The 19,208-nt window shown below is 36.0% G+C and overlaps 1 protein-coding gene across 1 annotated transcript in view; it reads left to right on the forward strand.

Annotated features, from left to right (window-relative positions):
• Positions 1-452: 452 nt before the first annotated feature.
• The window catches only part of LOC137959787 (ATP-dependent Clp protease proteolytic subunit-related protein 3, chloroplastic-like), a 32,372-nt gene continuing 13,616 nt past the window's right edge, over positions 453-19,208 (forward strand). Inside the window, exons 1-3 of the mRNA XM_068807141.1 lie at positions 453-811; positions 1,359-1,460; positions 2,292-2,414. Of these exons, the coding sequence (XP_068663242.1) occupies positions 569-811; positions 1,359-1,460; positions 2,292-2,414 (468 nt within the window). The 5' untranslated portion in view covers positions 453-568. The remainder of the gene's footprint in view (positions 812-1,358; positions 1,461-2,291; positions 2,415-19,208) is intronic.

Raw genomic sequence — 19,208 nt, forward strand, 5'->3', positions numbered from 1 at the left:
ACTTTATATTTTTTTTTCGTTGATGTTAAAGATTGTCATAAAATTTATGTTTAATTAAATCAAAAAATTATTTAAAAAGATTTAAATCTATAAATTATAGTTAACAACAATCTTGTTTTTCATATGTATGTATAAAGGCTATTTCAGTATTTAGTTATTTATTAGATGATTATTTATTACAAGTGAGAAAGAAATACACATTATGTATTCAAGTCTAGCTTGATACTCCAACCCCACCTCTCACCCCTCCTTAAAATCTAAGATGGCGAGTATTTAGGATTTACTTAGCAATGAACCTGAAATTTGTCAAAAGATAGACTTGGATATACTTTGTAATGGTCAAGATTGACGGGTGGGACGTGCCGTGACCAGACGACTCAGATTTGGGCACCCCAGATGTGATACCAAATTCGAGTTGGACAACCATGTCGCGAAATACCCGTTTTATCCATTCAAGCTAGCTGATGCTATTGCAGGTATCTGAGCTTGGTTTCCTCTGGCTATCAGGAAACAAGAGAAACAAGAAAGGGGAGGGAGAAGAGAAAGAAGAGGAGGAAAGAGGAGAAGCATGGCTTCTATTCGCAGTCCTTGCATGAGAATGCCAATTGCCTCTTCTACTTCGTCCCCTAGAAGGACGGTTTCTGCTTCAATCCCTATGCCTCCTATCGATCCTCGCGACCCTTTTCTTCGGAAGCTTGCCTCTGTAGCCGCCTCGTCACCAGAAACTCTTCTTCAACCTTCTAAGAATTCGGACATTCCCCCGTATCTTGACCTCTTCGACACTCCGAAGCTCATGGCAACCCCCGCTCAGGTCTGTTATGTATTTATAGATGATTGAAGTTGGCTATGTTTTTCTTGGGAGTGGAAGTTTCACTTTTCAAAATGAAGACGAAAGTCTCCTTCTATTTCGTTTAATCATTTGTGGAATTTCTTGTCTGTTCATCTGTTTGTCTGTAAACACGTTGGACCGCTGATGTATGTTCAACAGGAACCGTACGCTAATTATGTTTTCCGTTCTTCGCACAGTCTACGGTAATGATTTTTACTTTTTTCTAATGTAATCAGTAAGCTGTTGCATCCTGTCGTGGGTTGCTTTCCTTGCTGATTGAGAGTTGTCTACGTCATTTTAGTAACTGGAAGTCTCTCTTTCACTACTACTTTTTTTTTTTTTAACCCGCTTTTTCTATTGGTGTACGTTTTCTACAAGTCAATATTATAAGCTTTGCCTTTTTTTTCTTCCCGAAAACATTTAGAGCTGCCTGTGTCTTGGATTGTCCGGAGCAATGTACTGTTAGGATTTATGTTGTGAGTTTTTTTTTTTTTTTTTGTGTGTTAGTTGATTATTTTCTCTGAAACAGGTGGAACGTTCAGTTTCCTACAGTGAACATAGGCCACGAAAACCTCCTCCAGATTTGCCCTCGCTACTTCTCCATGGTCGGATTGTCTATATTGGCATGCCAGTAAGTGATGTAACTCCATTGTTGTTTAGAAAGAGAGACAAGAAAGATGAAGAAGATCTAAAGTTGCTTTGTGCTTGAAATGGGATCATAAAAATCCTAATAGATATCCAATAAATGGAGTTAGTGTTGGTTTACTTTGAAAAGAAAAAAAAATGTGCGACTTGACTACCAATATTTTAGAAAATTATAAGAAGTTGGACCAAGATAAAGTTGTATTAAGGAGAAAAACTATAAACAACTAGATGCATGCCATTTAAAGAGCCAAAACTTGGTCATAGTCTTGGTGAAAGCACATTATAAGCTCATTTTACCTTCTTAGTTGTCTGTGATAAATTTCTGAATTAGACTTTAGCAAAATTGTTCTTTAAGGAGAAAGGTGTTAGTGTATCAGAACTTCACTATGAAAGATATGCTCTGGAATTCTACAATCAAAATGTGGATTTATAGTCTTCTTCTCCAGAACGTAGAATCCCACACCTGCTTACTGGTGTTGTTATTCAGACTTGTAGAGAAGAAAAAAAGAGAGAAATGCAGGTAAAACAGGGAGTCAGGAGAGAAGAGTTTGTTCAGTCTTCCAGTCTCCCGAAATGGAAATTGGATAGTCCAAGATTGGTAAAAATGTTTCCCTTAAACTGCTATCTAATTCTACCCACACTAACACTGAAATTAACCTTTGACAGATATTAGTAATCTAAGATTTCCATTTCTAAATATATGCCTTGAAAACTGTCCACTTTTTGCTGTCTGTAACTCTTTATAGCATCACTAGCATCTTATGTTACTTTTTTTGTTTAATAACAACTCTCTACCTAATGCTTTCTGCTTGATTAGTTGGTTCCAGCTGTCACAGAGCTAGTAATTGCAGAATTGATGTACTTGCAATGGATGGATCCAAAAGATACAATTTATCTCTATATCAACTCTACAGGAACCACCCGTGATGATGGAGAAACGGTATTGTCTATCTTGCCTTCTTTTAGATCACCGAAATTGTTCTTAACTGGCATTCAATTGGATCTCCCCTGAATGTTACTCACTAAATGTCGAACTTATTGTTCTCTATTGCTTTCTCTGGCTTGCTGTTTGATCTTAAATTAGATGTAGAAAATATAAATGGAATTAAGGGCCTTAACTCCTTGGGTTGTTCACTTATCCTGTTCTAGTTGAGTAATTGTATTGATATTCTTATCAAGGCCTCTCAAATTACAAGAGGGTTATTGTTACCATGACATGTAATAGGACTTATATCTCTTAGCTTGCCAGTCAGGTTTTTTCCCTTTGAAGACAAAGTTGATTGTTGCTTGATTATAGAATAATTATGACAACAAAAGTAGGTCGGAAAGGGAGGAAAATAGGAGAATAGGCTCTCTGTTACAAGGAGGACCTACTGGAGTCATGGACCTCAACTGGGATTACATTCTTATTTACCCATAGAATATCCTTCCTCTAAGCAAAACATGCATGCATGTACCTTAACACAACATATATGGTTTGGTAAATAGGGACTAATTCATTACTGAACTCAATCTCGTTTCTTTTCTTTCTCTCTCTCTCTCCCTCTTTTTTTTTTTTTTGTTGAGAAAGAATTAAATCTCTTTTCTTAAACCATCTTTGAGATAAAATAAATCTTTAAGCTGTGCAAGCTATCTAATCGACTCTGGAACTTAATTTGCTGCCTGTTCCATGGAAGAAAAGAAAATATAATTATGAATATCTGGTATCCCTGCCCAGAAGTTCAGGGATATGAATGGAATAAGATGAAAAGGGAAGGGCATTTTAGTAATTGTACAAAAAAGAAAACAAAGAAATGAGAAAGGAAGAGGAGTTTTAGGAATGTTGAGGAAAAGAGAGAGATACTGAGCAGTGAAGAGGGAGGAGCAACGAAGAGAAAGGGGAAATAAGAGAGAGAGGGAGCGGCGAAGGGAAGGGATAGCGAAGAAGAGAAGAGAGAAGCTTAGATGGTAAGGGAGGAAGAAGAAAAGGAAAAGAGGTAAGTTTGAAACTGTGTCATCCCCCCTCTCCCTCCTCTTCAACCCCTTTTGATTTCGTGTTCCTCCTTTTTTTATTTTCGGAATGAAAAGCCTTAGCTTTCCTTAGGTTAGATGATACTTGGTTCTTTTGCTGGATTTGAAGTTTTGAAATTTTGTATTTGGTAAGTTCGAAGCCTAGTTCCCGTTCTCATTTATTCATCTCTCTTGTTGATTTTCCTAATTTAGGTTATATTTTCCCTTCTCATAGCTCATCACATAATCGTTTTTAGTTTTAACTTGAGCCAAAGTGTTTTGTATTTGGATTTTAGACCGTTAGGATTCTGGAATTGTGTTTTGTTCGATTTGAGGGTGTTCAGTGGTGTGTCAAGTTTTGGATATCTGAATTGATGATTTTGATTTGGAATAAAACTAATTGGGTTCTTAAATTTTGTATTTTGGATTTGATAAAGCATGAAAAGAAGCGTAAATTGCGTTAAGCATCTGAAATTGATGTTTTTGATTCAGATTTAGGGTAAATGAGTTCTGAAATTTCGTGTTTATCTCGATTTAAGCTTGATTAGAGGTAGATTAAGTTGAGAGTTTCGAAGTTGAAGTTCCTGAATTGGTTTAGGGTTAAAATTGGTTCTGAAATGTCATGTTTCGTTTGATTTAAGCATGATTAGAAATAGGATGGGTTTTAAAAATTCTTAAATTGAGATTCATGAGTTGGATTAGGGTTAATTTGGGTTCTGAGATGCCATAGTCTGTTTGGTTCAAATGTGATTAGAACTAGATTGAGTTCGGAACTATGAAATTGAAGTTCCTAAATTTGGATTAAGGTTGAATTGGTTAATATCATGCTCTGATTTGATTGAAGTATGATGAGAAATATATAAAGTTTACAATCCTGAAATTGATATTCTTGAAGTGGATTAGGGGTAATTGGGTTCTGAACCTTCATATTATTTCATATTATATTTTGATCCAAGCATTCCGGAAGGTATAATTGGCTTAAGATCTGAAATTGAAGTCCTAATTTTGGATTTAGACTAATAGGTTTCTGAAATTTCATGTCTTGTCTTGTTATAAGTATGGTTAGAAGTGTATTGATTTGGATTTCTGAAACTGATATCTCTGATTTGAATTAAGGCTAAATTGTGTTTTTTTCGAAATTTTCATATTGTGTTTTGGGGAAAAGCATGACTAGGGCAGCGATTGGAATAGGGTCTGGAATTTAATGTCTTAAATCTGATTTTAGGCCAATAGGACTCTGAAGTTTCATAGCTTGTTTCAATTAAGCATGCTTAGAGGAATATTGGAATTTAAGTTTCAAAATTGAGTGTGTGTGATTTGGATTCAAGGATATTAAGATTTGCAACTTCATTTATCATAACTGTAGCTCTATATTGTTTCAAACTGGAGATAAAATAGAGGAGTGATGGGATTTTCTATATGAGGGATGGAAAGACTCTTCGTGAGGTTAAATTTTGTCTGTTCCACTCTTATATACTTGCTGATGATCATAACCTTCAGTAAGCAAATTTTATTTGCATACATGATTAGACTTAACCTTTCAGACATTGTTAGTCTAAGGGTGGATTTGAGATTGTGGGAATTTTCTGTTAATGCTTAATCCTATTTTGAATTCTTGATAAGTTCATCTTTTAATTTATCATGAACCAGTGAGAATTCTACAGCCATTTGATATGCAGATATGAATTAAGATTTGAATTAAATTAGAAGCATTTCAAGTTCTGAAATTGTGTGTTTCCTCACAATTTATGTATGATTAGTTGAAGGTAAACTTGGGATATTGAAATTGAAGATTCTGATTTAGGTTGGAGTTGTTTAAGTTCCTGAAATTCCATATACTCCTTCAGTTCAGGCATAATTAATTGGGTATTGAGCAGGATTATTGAAATTGAGGGCTTGCAATAAATTATACATGGTTAAGTTTTGTGAAATTTCAGGTTCTATTTAGTGTATTGCTTGGTTAGCTGGGCACTAACTTTAGGTTGCTGAAAATCTAGAGTTTGAAATTGGTTTAGGATTCTTAGGGTTCAAAAATCTCATGTCTTGTTCATTTTAGGCATAAGTGGGTGTATATTGAGTTTAAAACTTAGAAATTAACGGTTTGATTTTTTATTAGGGTTAATAAGTTCTAAAACTGAAAAAAAAAAAAGTTCTAAAACTCATGTTTCATTTTGTTCCAAGCATGATTAAAGTATACCGAATCAAATTCCTGAAATTGATAGTTCTGATTTAAACTAGGAATGGTTGAGCTCTGTAAATCCATGTTTCATTTTGGGTGAGGAGTAGAAGTATAATAGTTCAGGGTTTTGAAAATGTTGTTTTATAGGATAATGAGTTGGAGAATCCATCAGGAACACCTCGAGGGCTTGATATCATACCAAGGCAGTATGTTGCAAAGCCAAGCTGCCTTCTTGTGAAATAACCTTTTTAGGATGAGTCCAAAAGGTTTCGTTGACATGGGCAGTGTGTGTTAGAGTGCAAGGGTTTATTCTATCTTCAGATTTTCCCAAGGGGGGTTTATCATTTAAAATTGATGTCTCAACCATTATGATAGTCAAACCAGGCCTACTGTGGACTTTCTTATTGACAACCAGAAAGTGGACCATCTTAATCTTATGGATTAAACTAAAGGCCAAGAAATGCTGAAAAATCTTAAGGTGAAGATTTTTTATATAAATACTAAATTGCAAGATTGTGGGATTGAGTGAAGGACTCTATAATGAGCAATTGTGAGTTTCTTGTTTTCTCATTTTAACAATATGGTCTTCCTTTTCTGTTTGCTACCTTCCTCGTTCATATATATGGTCTTCCTTCCTCGTTCATATATAAACATATTTGAGAGATGGTTGTTCTATTGTCAAAATTGTTACTTGTGTACAATCTACAAATCTAAGTATCCGGTTATTCATGTTGATTTACCTTAAAAGAGAGAAATGGGAATGGGGATGGTGAGCCTGTAACTCGTGAAGTGACTGTATGTGAGTATTTTACAAGGCAGATAATTTGCCTTGTATTAACATGGGGAAGTCTAAGAAGCAAACTTATATCCTAAATGAGCCATGCTTCCTGGTATCTTGTATTAATACAAGGGTGTTGATGAAATCTCAGAGTTTTCTTTTGTTGAAAAATCTCGGCAAAAGCCTCAAGAAAGAATGTATGTTTTGAAAGGTTATGAATGAAGTCCTAGAGAATTAGCTTTTATGCCTTCTCTAGATATGAGACCTTACTTGGTAGAAATAATGCTCATCCAAAAGGGAGTTTTATGGTTGTGTGGATCTCAATACGGTTATACTAAATTTATTAGCTTGTTCTGATAGGCCATTGAAAATCTTGCAAATCGACCTCCTAGATTTTTATTTTAGGTTACTGTTCATGTGAGTCAACAAATGATGGAGTGAGTAATTTTAGTGGATGGATAAGTTGCGGAAATAGCCTATGCCATATACTATTAGGAGGCCTCCCAACGGAGATGGAAATTAAGCCTATTGCACACTGGTTGTTTGTGAATCATGTGGTTTATGTGTTTTTCAGTACTGCCCTTAATTTCAGGTGTATGCTTGAAATAGAGCTAAAGTGAATGTTGCTACTGTAATTTACTTTATTGAGTTAGAGATTACTTTGGAAACTGATAAAATGATTTTTTTTTTTATGCTGTTAAAATTATGCATATATCCCTTGTGGTAGACCACTCCTTAAGAGGGGTTAAATGTGACATAGTAATGCTAATAGTCTTACTTTGATATTCTTGTATTTATGATAGTCAGATAAATGAGTTGGTCCCATCGATGTTAAATGTATGTGCAGTTACATGGCCAAATTGATGAGTGCCATCATTGAGGTCCTTTACATGTTATAATTACTATAATGAGTTCCTTCTGTAGTAGGTTTGGTTAAGAATGATTGAATTTTTTTAATTAGGATGAGAATGAATAATTAGACAAAAACTGGTTTCTTCCAATTGCTGTTGTTAAATCAATTATTATCTATTGCAGTTATGAGTTTCTTTATATACTATTCCTTTATCAAGAAAGATTATCGAGTCCTGGTTATAATCTCCATATTAGGAGAATATGTATGTATACCCAAAAGTGTTAATGATAGTGTGTAAAAGAAATTGGAAATGTGGAATGATTAGGTTGTTCTTCTTGTGTTGGATGACCTTTGACGAATGTTTTATAATAAGAATTGAGAGCCATGGACTAGTAGTAACTTTTATGTCGCTGAATATATGTCTCAGGTAACTGTTATCTGCAATATTGCAAACTATGTGTATACATGTAATGCTCTCTTTTAGTATATTTAATAATAGTCAGTAAAACATTTGGGACTTGGACTAAGAGTCTTATAATAGACTTGTGTGAATTGTCATAATTAGGTCTAAAACCCATCCCAAAATTACTAGCCAACTTAGGAAGCCTCTTTCCCAACTAATAAACTTAAGATCTTTGTACTCATTAATCCATGTGGGACTATTCCTTAACACTCTCCCTCACGTGTAGGCCCTCTTTTGTAACTCTACAAGTGGATAATTGAGGTGTAGGCCCTCTCTTGTGGCTCTACAAGTGGATAATTTAGGTGTAGGCCCACATATGAGTACCTACTCTGATACCATGTTAAGTTGGGTTTAAAGGCCATCCCAAAATGACTAGCCAACGTAGGAAACCTCTTTCCCAACTAGTAAACTCAAGATCTTTGTACTCACTAATCCATGTGGGACTATTCCTTAACAATAAGAGTGTGGAACAGTGGACTCCTTTTAAAAAAAAAAAAACAAATCTAGCTTTAAAATTTTGACCCTTGGCATATGGTGTTAAATATGCTTATAAGAAAATGTGTGCCCCAACTACAGTGGCGAATCTGGGCCTTAGCTGGATGACCAAGAGAGGAAAAATATTATGCCTTTGGGCCTCAACTAGGTGACTAGAGGAAGAAAAATAATTGTGCTTCATTTGTAGTGGGGAGTCTGGGCTTCGCCTGATTGTCCAAAGGAGGATTATATGGACCTTGTCAGGATACTGACAAGATGATGTGGACTTCACTTGGGACACCAAGTGGGGAATCAGGACCTCTTTCGGGACGCTGATTGAGGGTTGTAGATTGGCCAATATTATGATTATGGACATTGAAAGTTTATCTTTGGAAATGTTGTGCTTCATCTGCAATGAGAAATAAGGACCTTGTTGGGAGGCCAACAAGGGTATGTGTATTTGTAAGGCAATAATAATGACCTTGTTAGGGAGACCAACAAGGGTATGTGTATGTGTTAGGCAACTATAAGGACCTTGTTGAGAGACCAACAAGGGTATGTGTATGTGTAAGACAACCATAAGGACCTTGTTGGGAGACCAATAAGGGTATGTGCATGTTTAAGGAAACCATAAGGACCTCGTTGGTTGACCAACAAGGGCATGTGTATAAGTAAGGTAGCCATAAAGGCCTTGTTGGAAAATTAATAGGGATATGTGTGTGAGTAGAACAACTACAATATAAACTTTAAAAATATTGCACCTCATCTATATTGAGGAGTAAGGACCTTGTTGGGAAGTCAACAAGGATATGTGTGTGAGTAGAGCAACTGCAATATAAACTCGGGGAGGGGAGGGGGAGTTAGTCAACAAACTAGAAATTTGATCTTCATCTTCATATCATGCATCTACATGATCTTCATCTTCGAAATGGGTGTTAGTGTGGACAAGTTCATGTTCGAAAATGGTGTTAGTGTGGACAAGTTCATCTTCATCTTTGAAATTTAAAACCATTGATTTTATTAATTATAAAAATGAGTTAATTAAACCAAATGCTTGAGTTAACAATATTTTAATTACCACTATTAAATCACTAATACAATAGAGTAAATAAAAAATAAATATGATTAATAAATAAAAAAGTATTATGTTAATAACAGAAGATATATTTTTTACATGGTATTAATTACTAATATATTTTCACAAAATTAAAAGTAATTAATTAATCAAATTCATACTTTAATTATATTTTATTTCCCGGAACAATAAATATGAAGTTTAATATAGTAATAAAATTAAAAAAATAATAAATAAATACATATACAACTTTATTAATAACCCAAAAGAAAGATTATTCAAATAACGAGTTCGTGCCTTTAATATTAAAATCATCAAGTTACAAGTTTAGTACATATGAACGACACATGTTCAAAAGTAATAAGATACATCATTTATTGTTCCACATGGAAGTCGATATGGCATCTTGAAATTGTGCGGCTCTTGTGGATTCTAATGCACTCTGCCTCCGAAAGCATGTTACTTGGCTACCCACATCCTCAAGACCATCGCAATCGTCATTGTCTGTATCATCCATTGCACCTAATTGGACCGCATCACCTCCTCTACCGAGCTCGCCACCCGAATCATGCTTCCAAACCCCGTTAGGCAACTTGTTCCCTAGATTGACCTACTCGACCAAGAGATTGAGCATTTTGCTATCATCATCGAATGTCCAAATGTCATATGGTCGACCAGTTGGTTGTCTTCTTGCAGCCATGTATAATCTAAATCCGAGACGGTCTTCTTGAAAAAAACTTTATCAGACAACCTTTACCCGTCACGGAAACACAAACCATAAAAAATAGAATACCATGTGGTGGATATGTATAACACCCAAATCTCTTCTCCACATGGCAAAAACATTCCATAACACTTCAAAATTTTTTAACAACATTCTAAAATAGAATACCATGTGGTGGATATGTATAACACCCGAATCTCCTCACCACATGGCAAAAACATTCCATAGCACTTAAAAAATGAGAAAACACACACATCAAGTCCAAATTCACTGAACACCCCTAGTAGAGCCCCATATAACTTCGTAGTCACTACGAACTGTACCACGTCAGTGATGGGGGTCGGGTTTCGTTGGCTAATGGACGCCCGTGTAGGCGACTCAGCCTTGTTTGAATTGGACTAAACCCTAGACTCCTTAAACCTTAAAAGCACTAAACCCTAAACCCTACACCATAATTCTAGACCCTAAACCCAAAACCCAAAACCCCCAAAACCTTAAAAACCCTAAACCCTATCACCTACTAAACTCTAAACCCTAAACACTAATTCCTGAACTTAATACCTTAAAAGCCCTAAACCCTAAACCCTACAGACCCTAAACCCAAAAAACCCTAGAGCTTAAAAACACAAAACCCCCAAAACCTTAAAAACCCTAATCCCTAAAATACCCTATATCCTTAACCATAAACCCTAAATCCTAATTCCAGGTCCCTTTTAAATACCGAGCACCAAACCCTAAAAATAATCCCTAACACAAATCAAGAATTTAGACCCTAAACCGTAACCCTAAATCCCACAATTATGCACAAATAACCCCCAATTAGGCACTAAAAATAAAATTAAATCAAATAAAACACTATTTTAATGAAAAAAATTAAGGTTTAGTCATACCTTCTGAAATTTGGGGAAAATCGAAGCCGAAGGGTGAAATTGATGCCGAATGGGGAAATCGATGCCTAATCGAAGTAGAAATTAAGCAATCGATGCCCAAATGTCAAAATCGAAGAAAATTGAAATCGAAATGGGGAAATCGAACGAAATCGGAAGGTATTTTGGGGGAAAGGAGAATAGCCAGAGAGAGAAGGAAGTGGGAGGCTGAAAGGGAGAAGAGAGGGAGAAGAGAGAGAAGAAAGGGAGGTCGAGAGGGATAAGAGAGAGAGAAGTGAGAGAGAAAAACGGAGAGCGAGTCCGAGAGAAGAGAGGGAGGCATGGAGATGAGAGAGGGGGTGCGAGAGAGAGGGTGAGTCCGAGAGAAGACCGAGAGACAGAGGCCAGAGACGAGAGGGAGCAGAGATGGAGGCCGGAGACGAGAATCCGAGAGAAGAGAGGTAGCAGCGACGTCGGGGGTGCAGGGAGACAAGAGAGGGAGGAAAAAAAAGAAATGAGGATGCGCGAGAGAGGGGAAAACCAAGCCGCGCGCGTCCTTCATCTCAAAGAAGATAAAAAATGGTCTTTAACGAGATGAAGGATTTTAAACCGTAGAGATGAAGGACCACTTCATCCCCTGCATCCAGATGAAATGTCATCTACGCTCCACTAACGACTTCAACTGTTGAAGGGCGTCATGCGGTTGAAGATCATCTCGGACTTCAAGTTGACTAACCCCCCCCCTGGGGAAATGTTGTGCCTCATCTATACTAACGAGTAAGGACCTTGCTGACAAATCAACAGGGATATGTATGCGTGAGTAGAACAACTACAATATAAACTTTGGAAATATTCAAGTAGAGGGCAAGGAGCCTCAAATTAGTGAGGAGTATGAACCTGGTTGAGTATTCAATTTGGACATATCATGAGAAAGTGTTATGAAAAAAGAAAATTTCTTATGTTTCACAAGTTCTAGTAGCATGTATATCTGTACAATTGAAAAGTTGGGGATGAATAGGATTCACGTTTATGCTAAATAATCTTCATGAAATATCTATGTTGGATTGATGTTATTATTAGATAGTACATGGTGTTAATGGAGTGATACTTACATGAGTGTATATATAGAATTGTCTGATGGTTGAGGTATGCAAGAATTCTGAGGTGGGTTAAATGGTAAATTTTTTATAGAAGCATTTATAAGTTTTTGACTTGAATTTGTGCCATCTTCTTTTTTGATAACTAATGTTTTTGATTTTTTTGGAATTCCTATTTGGTTTTGAAGTTTTCTGTGACCAAGAGTAGGACATATTGGGCAATAGCTCACCCACCTATGTGGATAATTTTTCAGGGAAATAAGGAAGTAGGTTAGCTTGTTTCACACACAGGCAGAAACACTTAAGGAGTCATAAGTAGGAGAATGGATAGGTGTAAGAATTTGAGTTTGTTAAATAGTTATATGCTTTTAAATTACAGTTGGAGAGTTTGTACGCAGGATATCTGGTGCATGTATAAGTATGTAAGGCAAAGTAAGGAGTCTGACACAAGGCCTTTCAAAGTGTGTATATTTTGTTGTAAACATGGGAGTATTTCTTGGAGAATATGATTATATACAACTTTTTACTAAAAAAAGGGATAGATATCAGATGTTAAAATGATGTAAGCAGTAAAATTTATTTTTTACCACTAAAAGAAGGAGCGTCATGTCTGATGTTCTATGAGTTAAAATTCAGGCATGGCAGAAGTAATATCCTCACTCTTCAAATTTTGTTTATGTTTTTCTCTATTATTTTATTCTGCAGACCTTCGACTTTTCTTTTTGTAAAAGGAAGACCTTTGAGGTACATATGATATGAATTTGGCCTCATTTCCTTTGTCAGCATTATGTTGGCACATCTAAGGCCTTCTAATAAGCAAAAAAACCAAGACCTAATGAAGATAGAAAAGGGTAAACTTAAAAAAAAAATAGATAAAAAAGGATAAGAAAGAGTAAAAAATCCTCACTGAGGTCTTTGCTAGTTGTATATCTCGTTTCAGCTCAAGTTCAGTTTAAAGTCCTAATCCTATAATAGTTGAAGGAAAAGAGAAAGAACCTCATGGACTTCTGTTGGATGATCAAGTGGTGTATTACAGAATTATTTACTATGATCTCACATGGAGTAGCCAAAATAACGAGTATCTAGGAGTCAATGGTGCATTGAGGAGTCCGAACCATTACCAGGTAAGATCCTAATCTAACTTGTTTGCTTCCTGGTTTTCCTCTGCTCCTAAGGTGTCTCAATAGACTGTTTGTGAAGCTCTTGACAAGTTGCAAGGGGGGGGGGGGGGGGGGGGGGGGGGGGGGGAGGGTGGAGTCTGATGTTTGTTGAATTTGAAATCCTTGAAACTGTCTTAACTTTGGCTAATTGTCTAAGATGCTCTAAATTTTATCAAATTTTTAGATATGCTACTCTCTAGTTTCCAACATTGTGCATTTATCTTCATCTATTATACTTTCAAAGAAAAAGAAAATGAAAAAAAAATCAAGGAAAGAATACTATGCTTGAGTGTGCTATTGAACCAACCTAAGGTTGTTGTGACTGCTTATATGTTCTTTTTTTGAGGTCGGAAAAATCAAGTTTGAATAAGTTAGTCTAATTAGAGTTGAACTTGGAACTTTTGTAATAAACTTCTAAGAAAGCAGAACTTAGACATGAAGAAGTGCATGCTTTGCTTGATTTATTTCATTATATCGAACCTTCAATTTTTTAATTTTTTTTAATTTTTAATTTGGATTGTTGTTTACATATGCACACAACCCCTTATCCTTTGATGAGACTTGAAGCCAAGACCTCACTCACCCATGTGACCATGGAGGCATAGGCCGAAGCCACAAAGCCTTCAAAATTATATCTTGTTATTCTAGAATCTATTTGTATGAGTTGACCAATTCAAGTTTAATAGGTTGCAAGCGCGTCTAAGTTTTGAATCAAAAAAAAAACCAGATTGCCCAATGGTTTTTCTCTTTATCTAAGGATACTTCGTATTGGTTGATCTCCTTGATCAAACCTGCCCTTACCTCTTTTATTTTTTTCTTTTGAACTATTGTTTTCTTTTATTTTACCGATAAAAACCTTTTAAAAGGAAAAGAACCCCTGACCCAAATGTTTTTTTTTTCTCTTTATGTTTCAAATAATGTCTGCTCTCATATACTTTTCTATTGATATTTTCTTTTTTGGGTTAATTGTGTTAAATTATATGTAACAAGGGCATTTGGGTCATTGTATCCCTAATAAGTTTACCTGTCTAGGAGTAGGAAAGTGTTCTGAATTACTTAATATTTAGTTTGTTAAATTTACAGTTTTTATGCCTTTTAATTAGAGAGTTATGGATAGATTAGTATAGAGGGGTAATTATGTTATTGTACTTGTTAAAATACAAGTCCAGGGGTAATTTGATCATTTCTCATATTTTCCACATTACATTTTTCTCTTATAGTATGGCTATTAGATAGAGAATGTCATATTTTATCTCTAGTTAAATTTTTATTCAATTTAGACATGTATTTTAGGAGACATGTAATTTTGAGTATTGAAGGGCATTTTTGTTTTTTTGTAAAATTTCACTTAAACCATGATTATAAAGAAGCTGGAAAGGCCTTTTTGGCTCAGATTCCAAGACAGAAAAGTTGCTCCTCTCCCATACCTCTTTTTCCTCTTCTATTTTCTCCCCAAATCACATATTTTTCATGGTATCAAAGCAAGGTTACTGAACAGTTTAAGGATTTAGTTATATGACTCACATACAAGAGATTAACTGGAAACTTTGGTATAAATAAAACAGAATCTAAGGATATTTGTGAAGTGGTGTGAACTGTACCCTCCCCATGAATGGGAGAGGTGGATCCATCAGCTAAAGTAACTCCACGATATGAATGAGATGGACTAATGGATTGAAATAGGGAAGGCGTACTTGACATGTGTGTAGAGGCTCCTGAATCAATGATCCAAGAGGGAGAATGAGACACATTCAGTGCATTCATACATGTACTAACATTGTGGCACTTGTTGCGGAAGGAGTCTCATTAGTCTAAGAATCAGTAGATGAAGCAGTCAGTTGATCCAAACATTGTAATAACTACTGAATTTCCTCATAGGATCTAGTGTGTGAGGAGGCGTCTTTATCTGTGACTATAGAGTTGGCCTAGGAAGGCTTACCAAATTTTTCCCAACATTTCTCAGAAATATGATTAATCCTACTACAATGAACACATTTCCGACCCCCCCCCCTCTCCGATCATTCTGGCCACTACCACGGGTAGAGTAAGAGTGATCTCTACCTCTATTATTACCACCGTGAAACTGACCATCAGGCTTACCAGTAGAAGATTGTAAGTTAAGAGCAACTGCTTCTGAGAGAGCTTCATTTGACTCATTCTCATTCTTATTTACAACTGCACCTTCAACTCGAAAAACTCTGTTAAAGGAATGCTCAAGGGTTTTCACATCCTCATTGACCAACAATTGGGCTCTAATATCATTATACTCAGGCCCCAAACCATCCAAAAATCGGGCTACTTGAATATGATTTTCTTTCTTATGATTGTCTTCAACATTCGTAGTAAAAGGATGGAATGTACTAATCTCCTGTAGTACTCCCCTCATCTCAGTGAAATAATCTATCATTGATCTACCTCCACGCTTCATATTAAAGAACTTCACATATAATTCATAGATCCTTGACAAATTACTTTCTTGAGACAATAGAAGTCAATGTAGTCCACATTGCCTTAGCAGTACTGCAACTCAAAATTTGGTCATTAAATCTGGATTCCATACTGTTGACCAACCAGGTCATTACTAAATTATTTTTTGCCACCCAATCATCTGTAACAAGCACCGGGGGATCATCGGTTATATATTTTTCCATTCTTCTAGCCCTCAAATACATCAAAACTGATTTGGACCAATTTACATAATTCAATCCATTCAATTGGGTCGTAGTTATCTGAATAGACTGAGAGAATTTCACATCTGAGCTCTCAGCAATCCTCTGGACAGGAACCCGTGTGTTGGAATCAACCATCAAATATCACAAAACAACACAATTCAGTACACTAGAGTGTCAATTAACCAAAGGGAAACACTTTCCCCAAATTTCTATGCTTGCGTAGTCAAGTGCACCCCACACTGAATTCAATTAGGGCAATTCAACACCTAATTCACTCAATTTCGAACTAATAATGATCAATTTCAGCCATTGAGACCATAAATTGATGAAAGAATGACCTAATTGCAAGAAACCCGAATGATGCAAGCTATATGGATGATGATGCAAACATTGGATTGATGATGCAGGCAAATTTGAGATTTTTCCTCAAATTGGGATCATCAAACATTTCTAAATCCGAACAATCAATTAGATAGAAGCAATAATCATTAGCCAATAGGCTAAGATAGGCAGAAAAAGGAAAAATATCCCTACGAGTCCAGAAATCTGGGAAAAACCTTCAAGGAGATTGCTGAAAATGGAGAGAAGATACACAAAATTGAAAGAAACCTACCCAAGATTGCGTTACTGCTTTGATACCATAAAAAATATGTGATTTGGAGAGAAAATAGAACAGCAAAAGAGTTTTGGAAGAGGAGCAACTCGACCGTTTCCGAGTTGTGTCAATCGATTCTCCTCGAATTGGCCTTTTTGCCGCCGAGAAGAAAGTTCCCACTTTCTAGCACACACTTGCGATGTTATAAAACTGCAAATGGGCCTGCCAAAAACAAAAGATGCCATCTCGGCGCTTCACTAGATTTATGCAGATGAAGACGATGAGAACGTGAAACAACTCTAGGAATGTTCTAAACTCTATCTATCTTTACAGGATTGTTTGGCTGAAAATGACAGAAATTTGAAAAAGTGTCAACACGGTGGTACTCCACAGTAATTTTTGGGGAATCGGGCTAATTCTGTCTTCTAGTACCCAACTCTATTTGGATAATTTAGATGTTAGAGTCCATCCACCATGGAACTACTTTGTTCTAGTTCTGTCGATGCACACCGAACTCTAGTCCCTTGTTAGGTCTCATGGCGAACCCATCAATCCAAGAATTTGCTAATCTCTTTTTCATTGATTCGATGTCTTTGATATGTCATTGGGTTTATACTATCAAATATAATGTTGATGGCTCTATTGAACGGTAAAAAGCTCGGTTGGTGGCAAAGGGGTATACGCAGACTCTTGGAGTGATGTCTTTGAGACATTCCCTCTCGTGGCCCGACTTACTTCGGTACATATCTTAATATCTGTGGCTGTTAATAAGAGTTGGCTTCGCTTTCAACTCGATGTGAAGAATGTCTTTCTATATGGTGATCTACATGAGGAAGTGTATATGGAGCAACCTCCAAGGTATGTTGCTTAGGGGGAGACAAGAAATGTGTGTAAGGTGCAAAAGGCTATTTATGGACTTAAACAGAGTCCACGAGCCTGGTTTGAAAATTTTAGTGATGCGATACTATAGTTTGGATTCTATAGGAGCCATTGTGATTATTCTATGTTCCTACTTAAAAGGAAGACTGTTATGGTGGTTTTGGTTGTCTATGTAGATACTATTATGTTATATGGTGATGATCTTGATGGTATTACAGAAGTTAAATAATATCTGGCCACACATTTTCAGACAAAGAATTTGGGCTCTCTCAAGTACTTCCTTGGCATTGAAGTTGCTCGTAGCAAGCAAGGTATTGTTCTTTCTCATTTGCTTTGGGAATTGTAAGCCAGTTCATGGAAAATCCTCAAAAAGTCAATTTAGAAGCTGCTCAGAGGATTTTGAAGTACTTGAAGGGTGCACCTGGAAAAAAGGTCTTTTGTATACTAAGAATGGGATAGTTGATGTACTTGGGTATTTTGATGTCGATTATGTTGGGTGTATGATGAATAAACGTTCTACGTCAAGCTACTGTTGTTTTGTTGGAGGCAACCCGATAAGCTGTAAAAGTAAGAAATATACAATTGTGGCTAGGTCCTGCACAGAGGCCGAGTATTGAGCAATGATTCATATAATTAGTGAGCTTATGTTGATTATGTCTGTGCTTCTTGAGTTTAGTTTTACATTACCTGACCCTACGGTTATGAATTGTGATAACTAGGTAACCATTTTTATTGCCAGTAATCCTGTATTCCATGAGAGAACAAAACATATAGAGGTTGACTGCCACTTTATTAGAGATGTAGTTATGCAGGGGATGGTGGTAACTCCTTATGTAAAGTCTTCAGACTAGTTGGGAGATATATTTACCAAGCCTTTGGGAAGACGTGAATATCCATTAGTGACAAACTGGGATTGTTTGATATCTACTCTCCAGTTTGAAGGGGAGTATTAAAATACAAGTCCATGGGTAGTTTGGTCATTTCTCATATTTTCTAAATTACATTTTTTTCTTATAGTATAGCTATTAGATAGAGAATGTCTTATTTTATCTCTAATTAAATTTTCATTCAATTTAGACATGTATTTTAGGAGATATGTAATTTTGAGTATTGAGGGGCATTTTTGTCCTTTTGTAATTTTTCACTTAAACTCTGATTATAAAGAAGCTGGAAGGGCCTTTTTGGCTCGGATTCCAAGGGAGCAAAGCTGCTGCTCTTCCAAAGTTCTTTTTCTTCTTCTATTTTCTCCCCAAATCACATATTTTCAGTACTTAAATTAAGCGATATTTAAGAAGGTTGGAGGTCGATTTCTAACCTCTAACCCAGTGCTACATATTGCAGCACTTCAGTTTCACACTCGCCTTTTTCTCTCATCTCTCTCCTCCTCTCTCCTCTTAATTTCTCACTTCTGAAAATTGTGTACCTATCCTTGAAATATGCATAATTAGTGTCTACATGTGCTTTTTGTATCTCCAAAATTGCCTAGATATCTCTATTGTTGAACAACTCTTACTTTTGTTTGTGAGAAGGCATTAGTACTCTTATAATAATGATATTATGCCTCATCCTTATGGTCTTCTTATAAGCTTGTTCAATGTGGGCCCATACTAGTAAAGTGAGACCAATTTAATGGGGCTCTGAAAAATGAAATGTTATCCACGTATAGGTTTTTTTATGTATGGCCCACATTGCTCACTTGAGAAGAGTTGTAATTTTATCTTAATGAGTGTTTTGTCTATACATAAACCAAAGTTGGTATTAATTTTTTAAGCTACTGATGGGGGTATATAGGCAACTTTTATGATATTACAAGGATATGTAAGAATTAATTTAAAACCATGTCTGCAGCCAACCAACCTTTTTTTTTTTTTTAAAGTTTTGTAATTTCCATGCCTTGTGGTAAATTTTGTGCCTTTTGCCAAATGGTACC

The sequence above is a fragment of the Aristolochia californica genome, unplaced genomic scaffold (assembly GCF_029961685.1).
Source record: "Aristolochia californica isolate CCGP_79_NKW_82.1479 unplaced genomic scaffold, dmAriCali1.0.hap1 SCAF_3, whole genome shotgun sequence".
Lineage (NCBI taxonomy): Eukaryota > Viridiplantae > Streptophyta > Magnoliopsida > Piperales > Aristolochiaceae > Aristolochia > Aristolochia californica.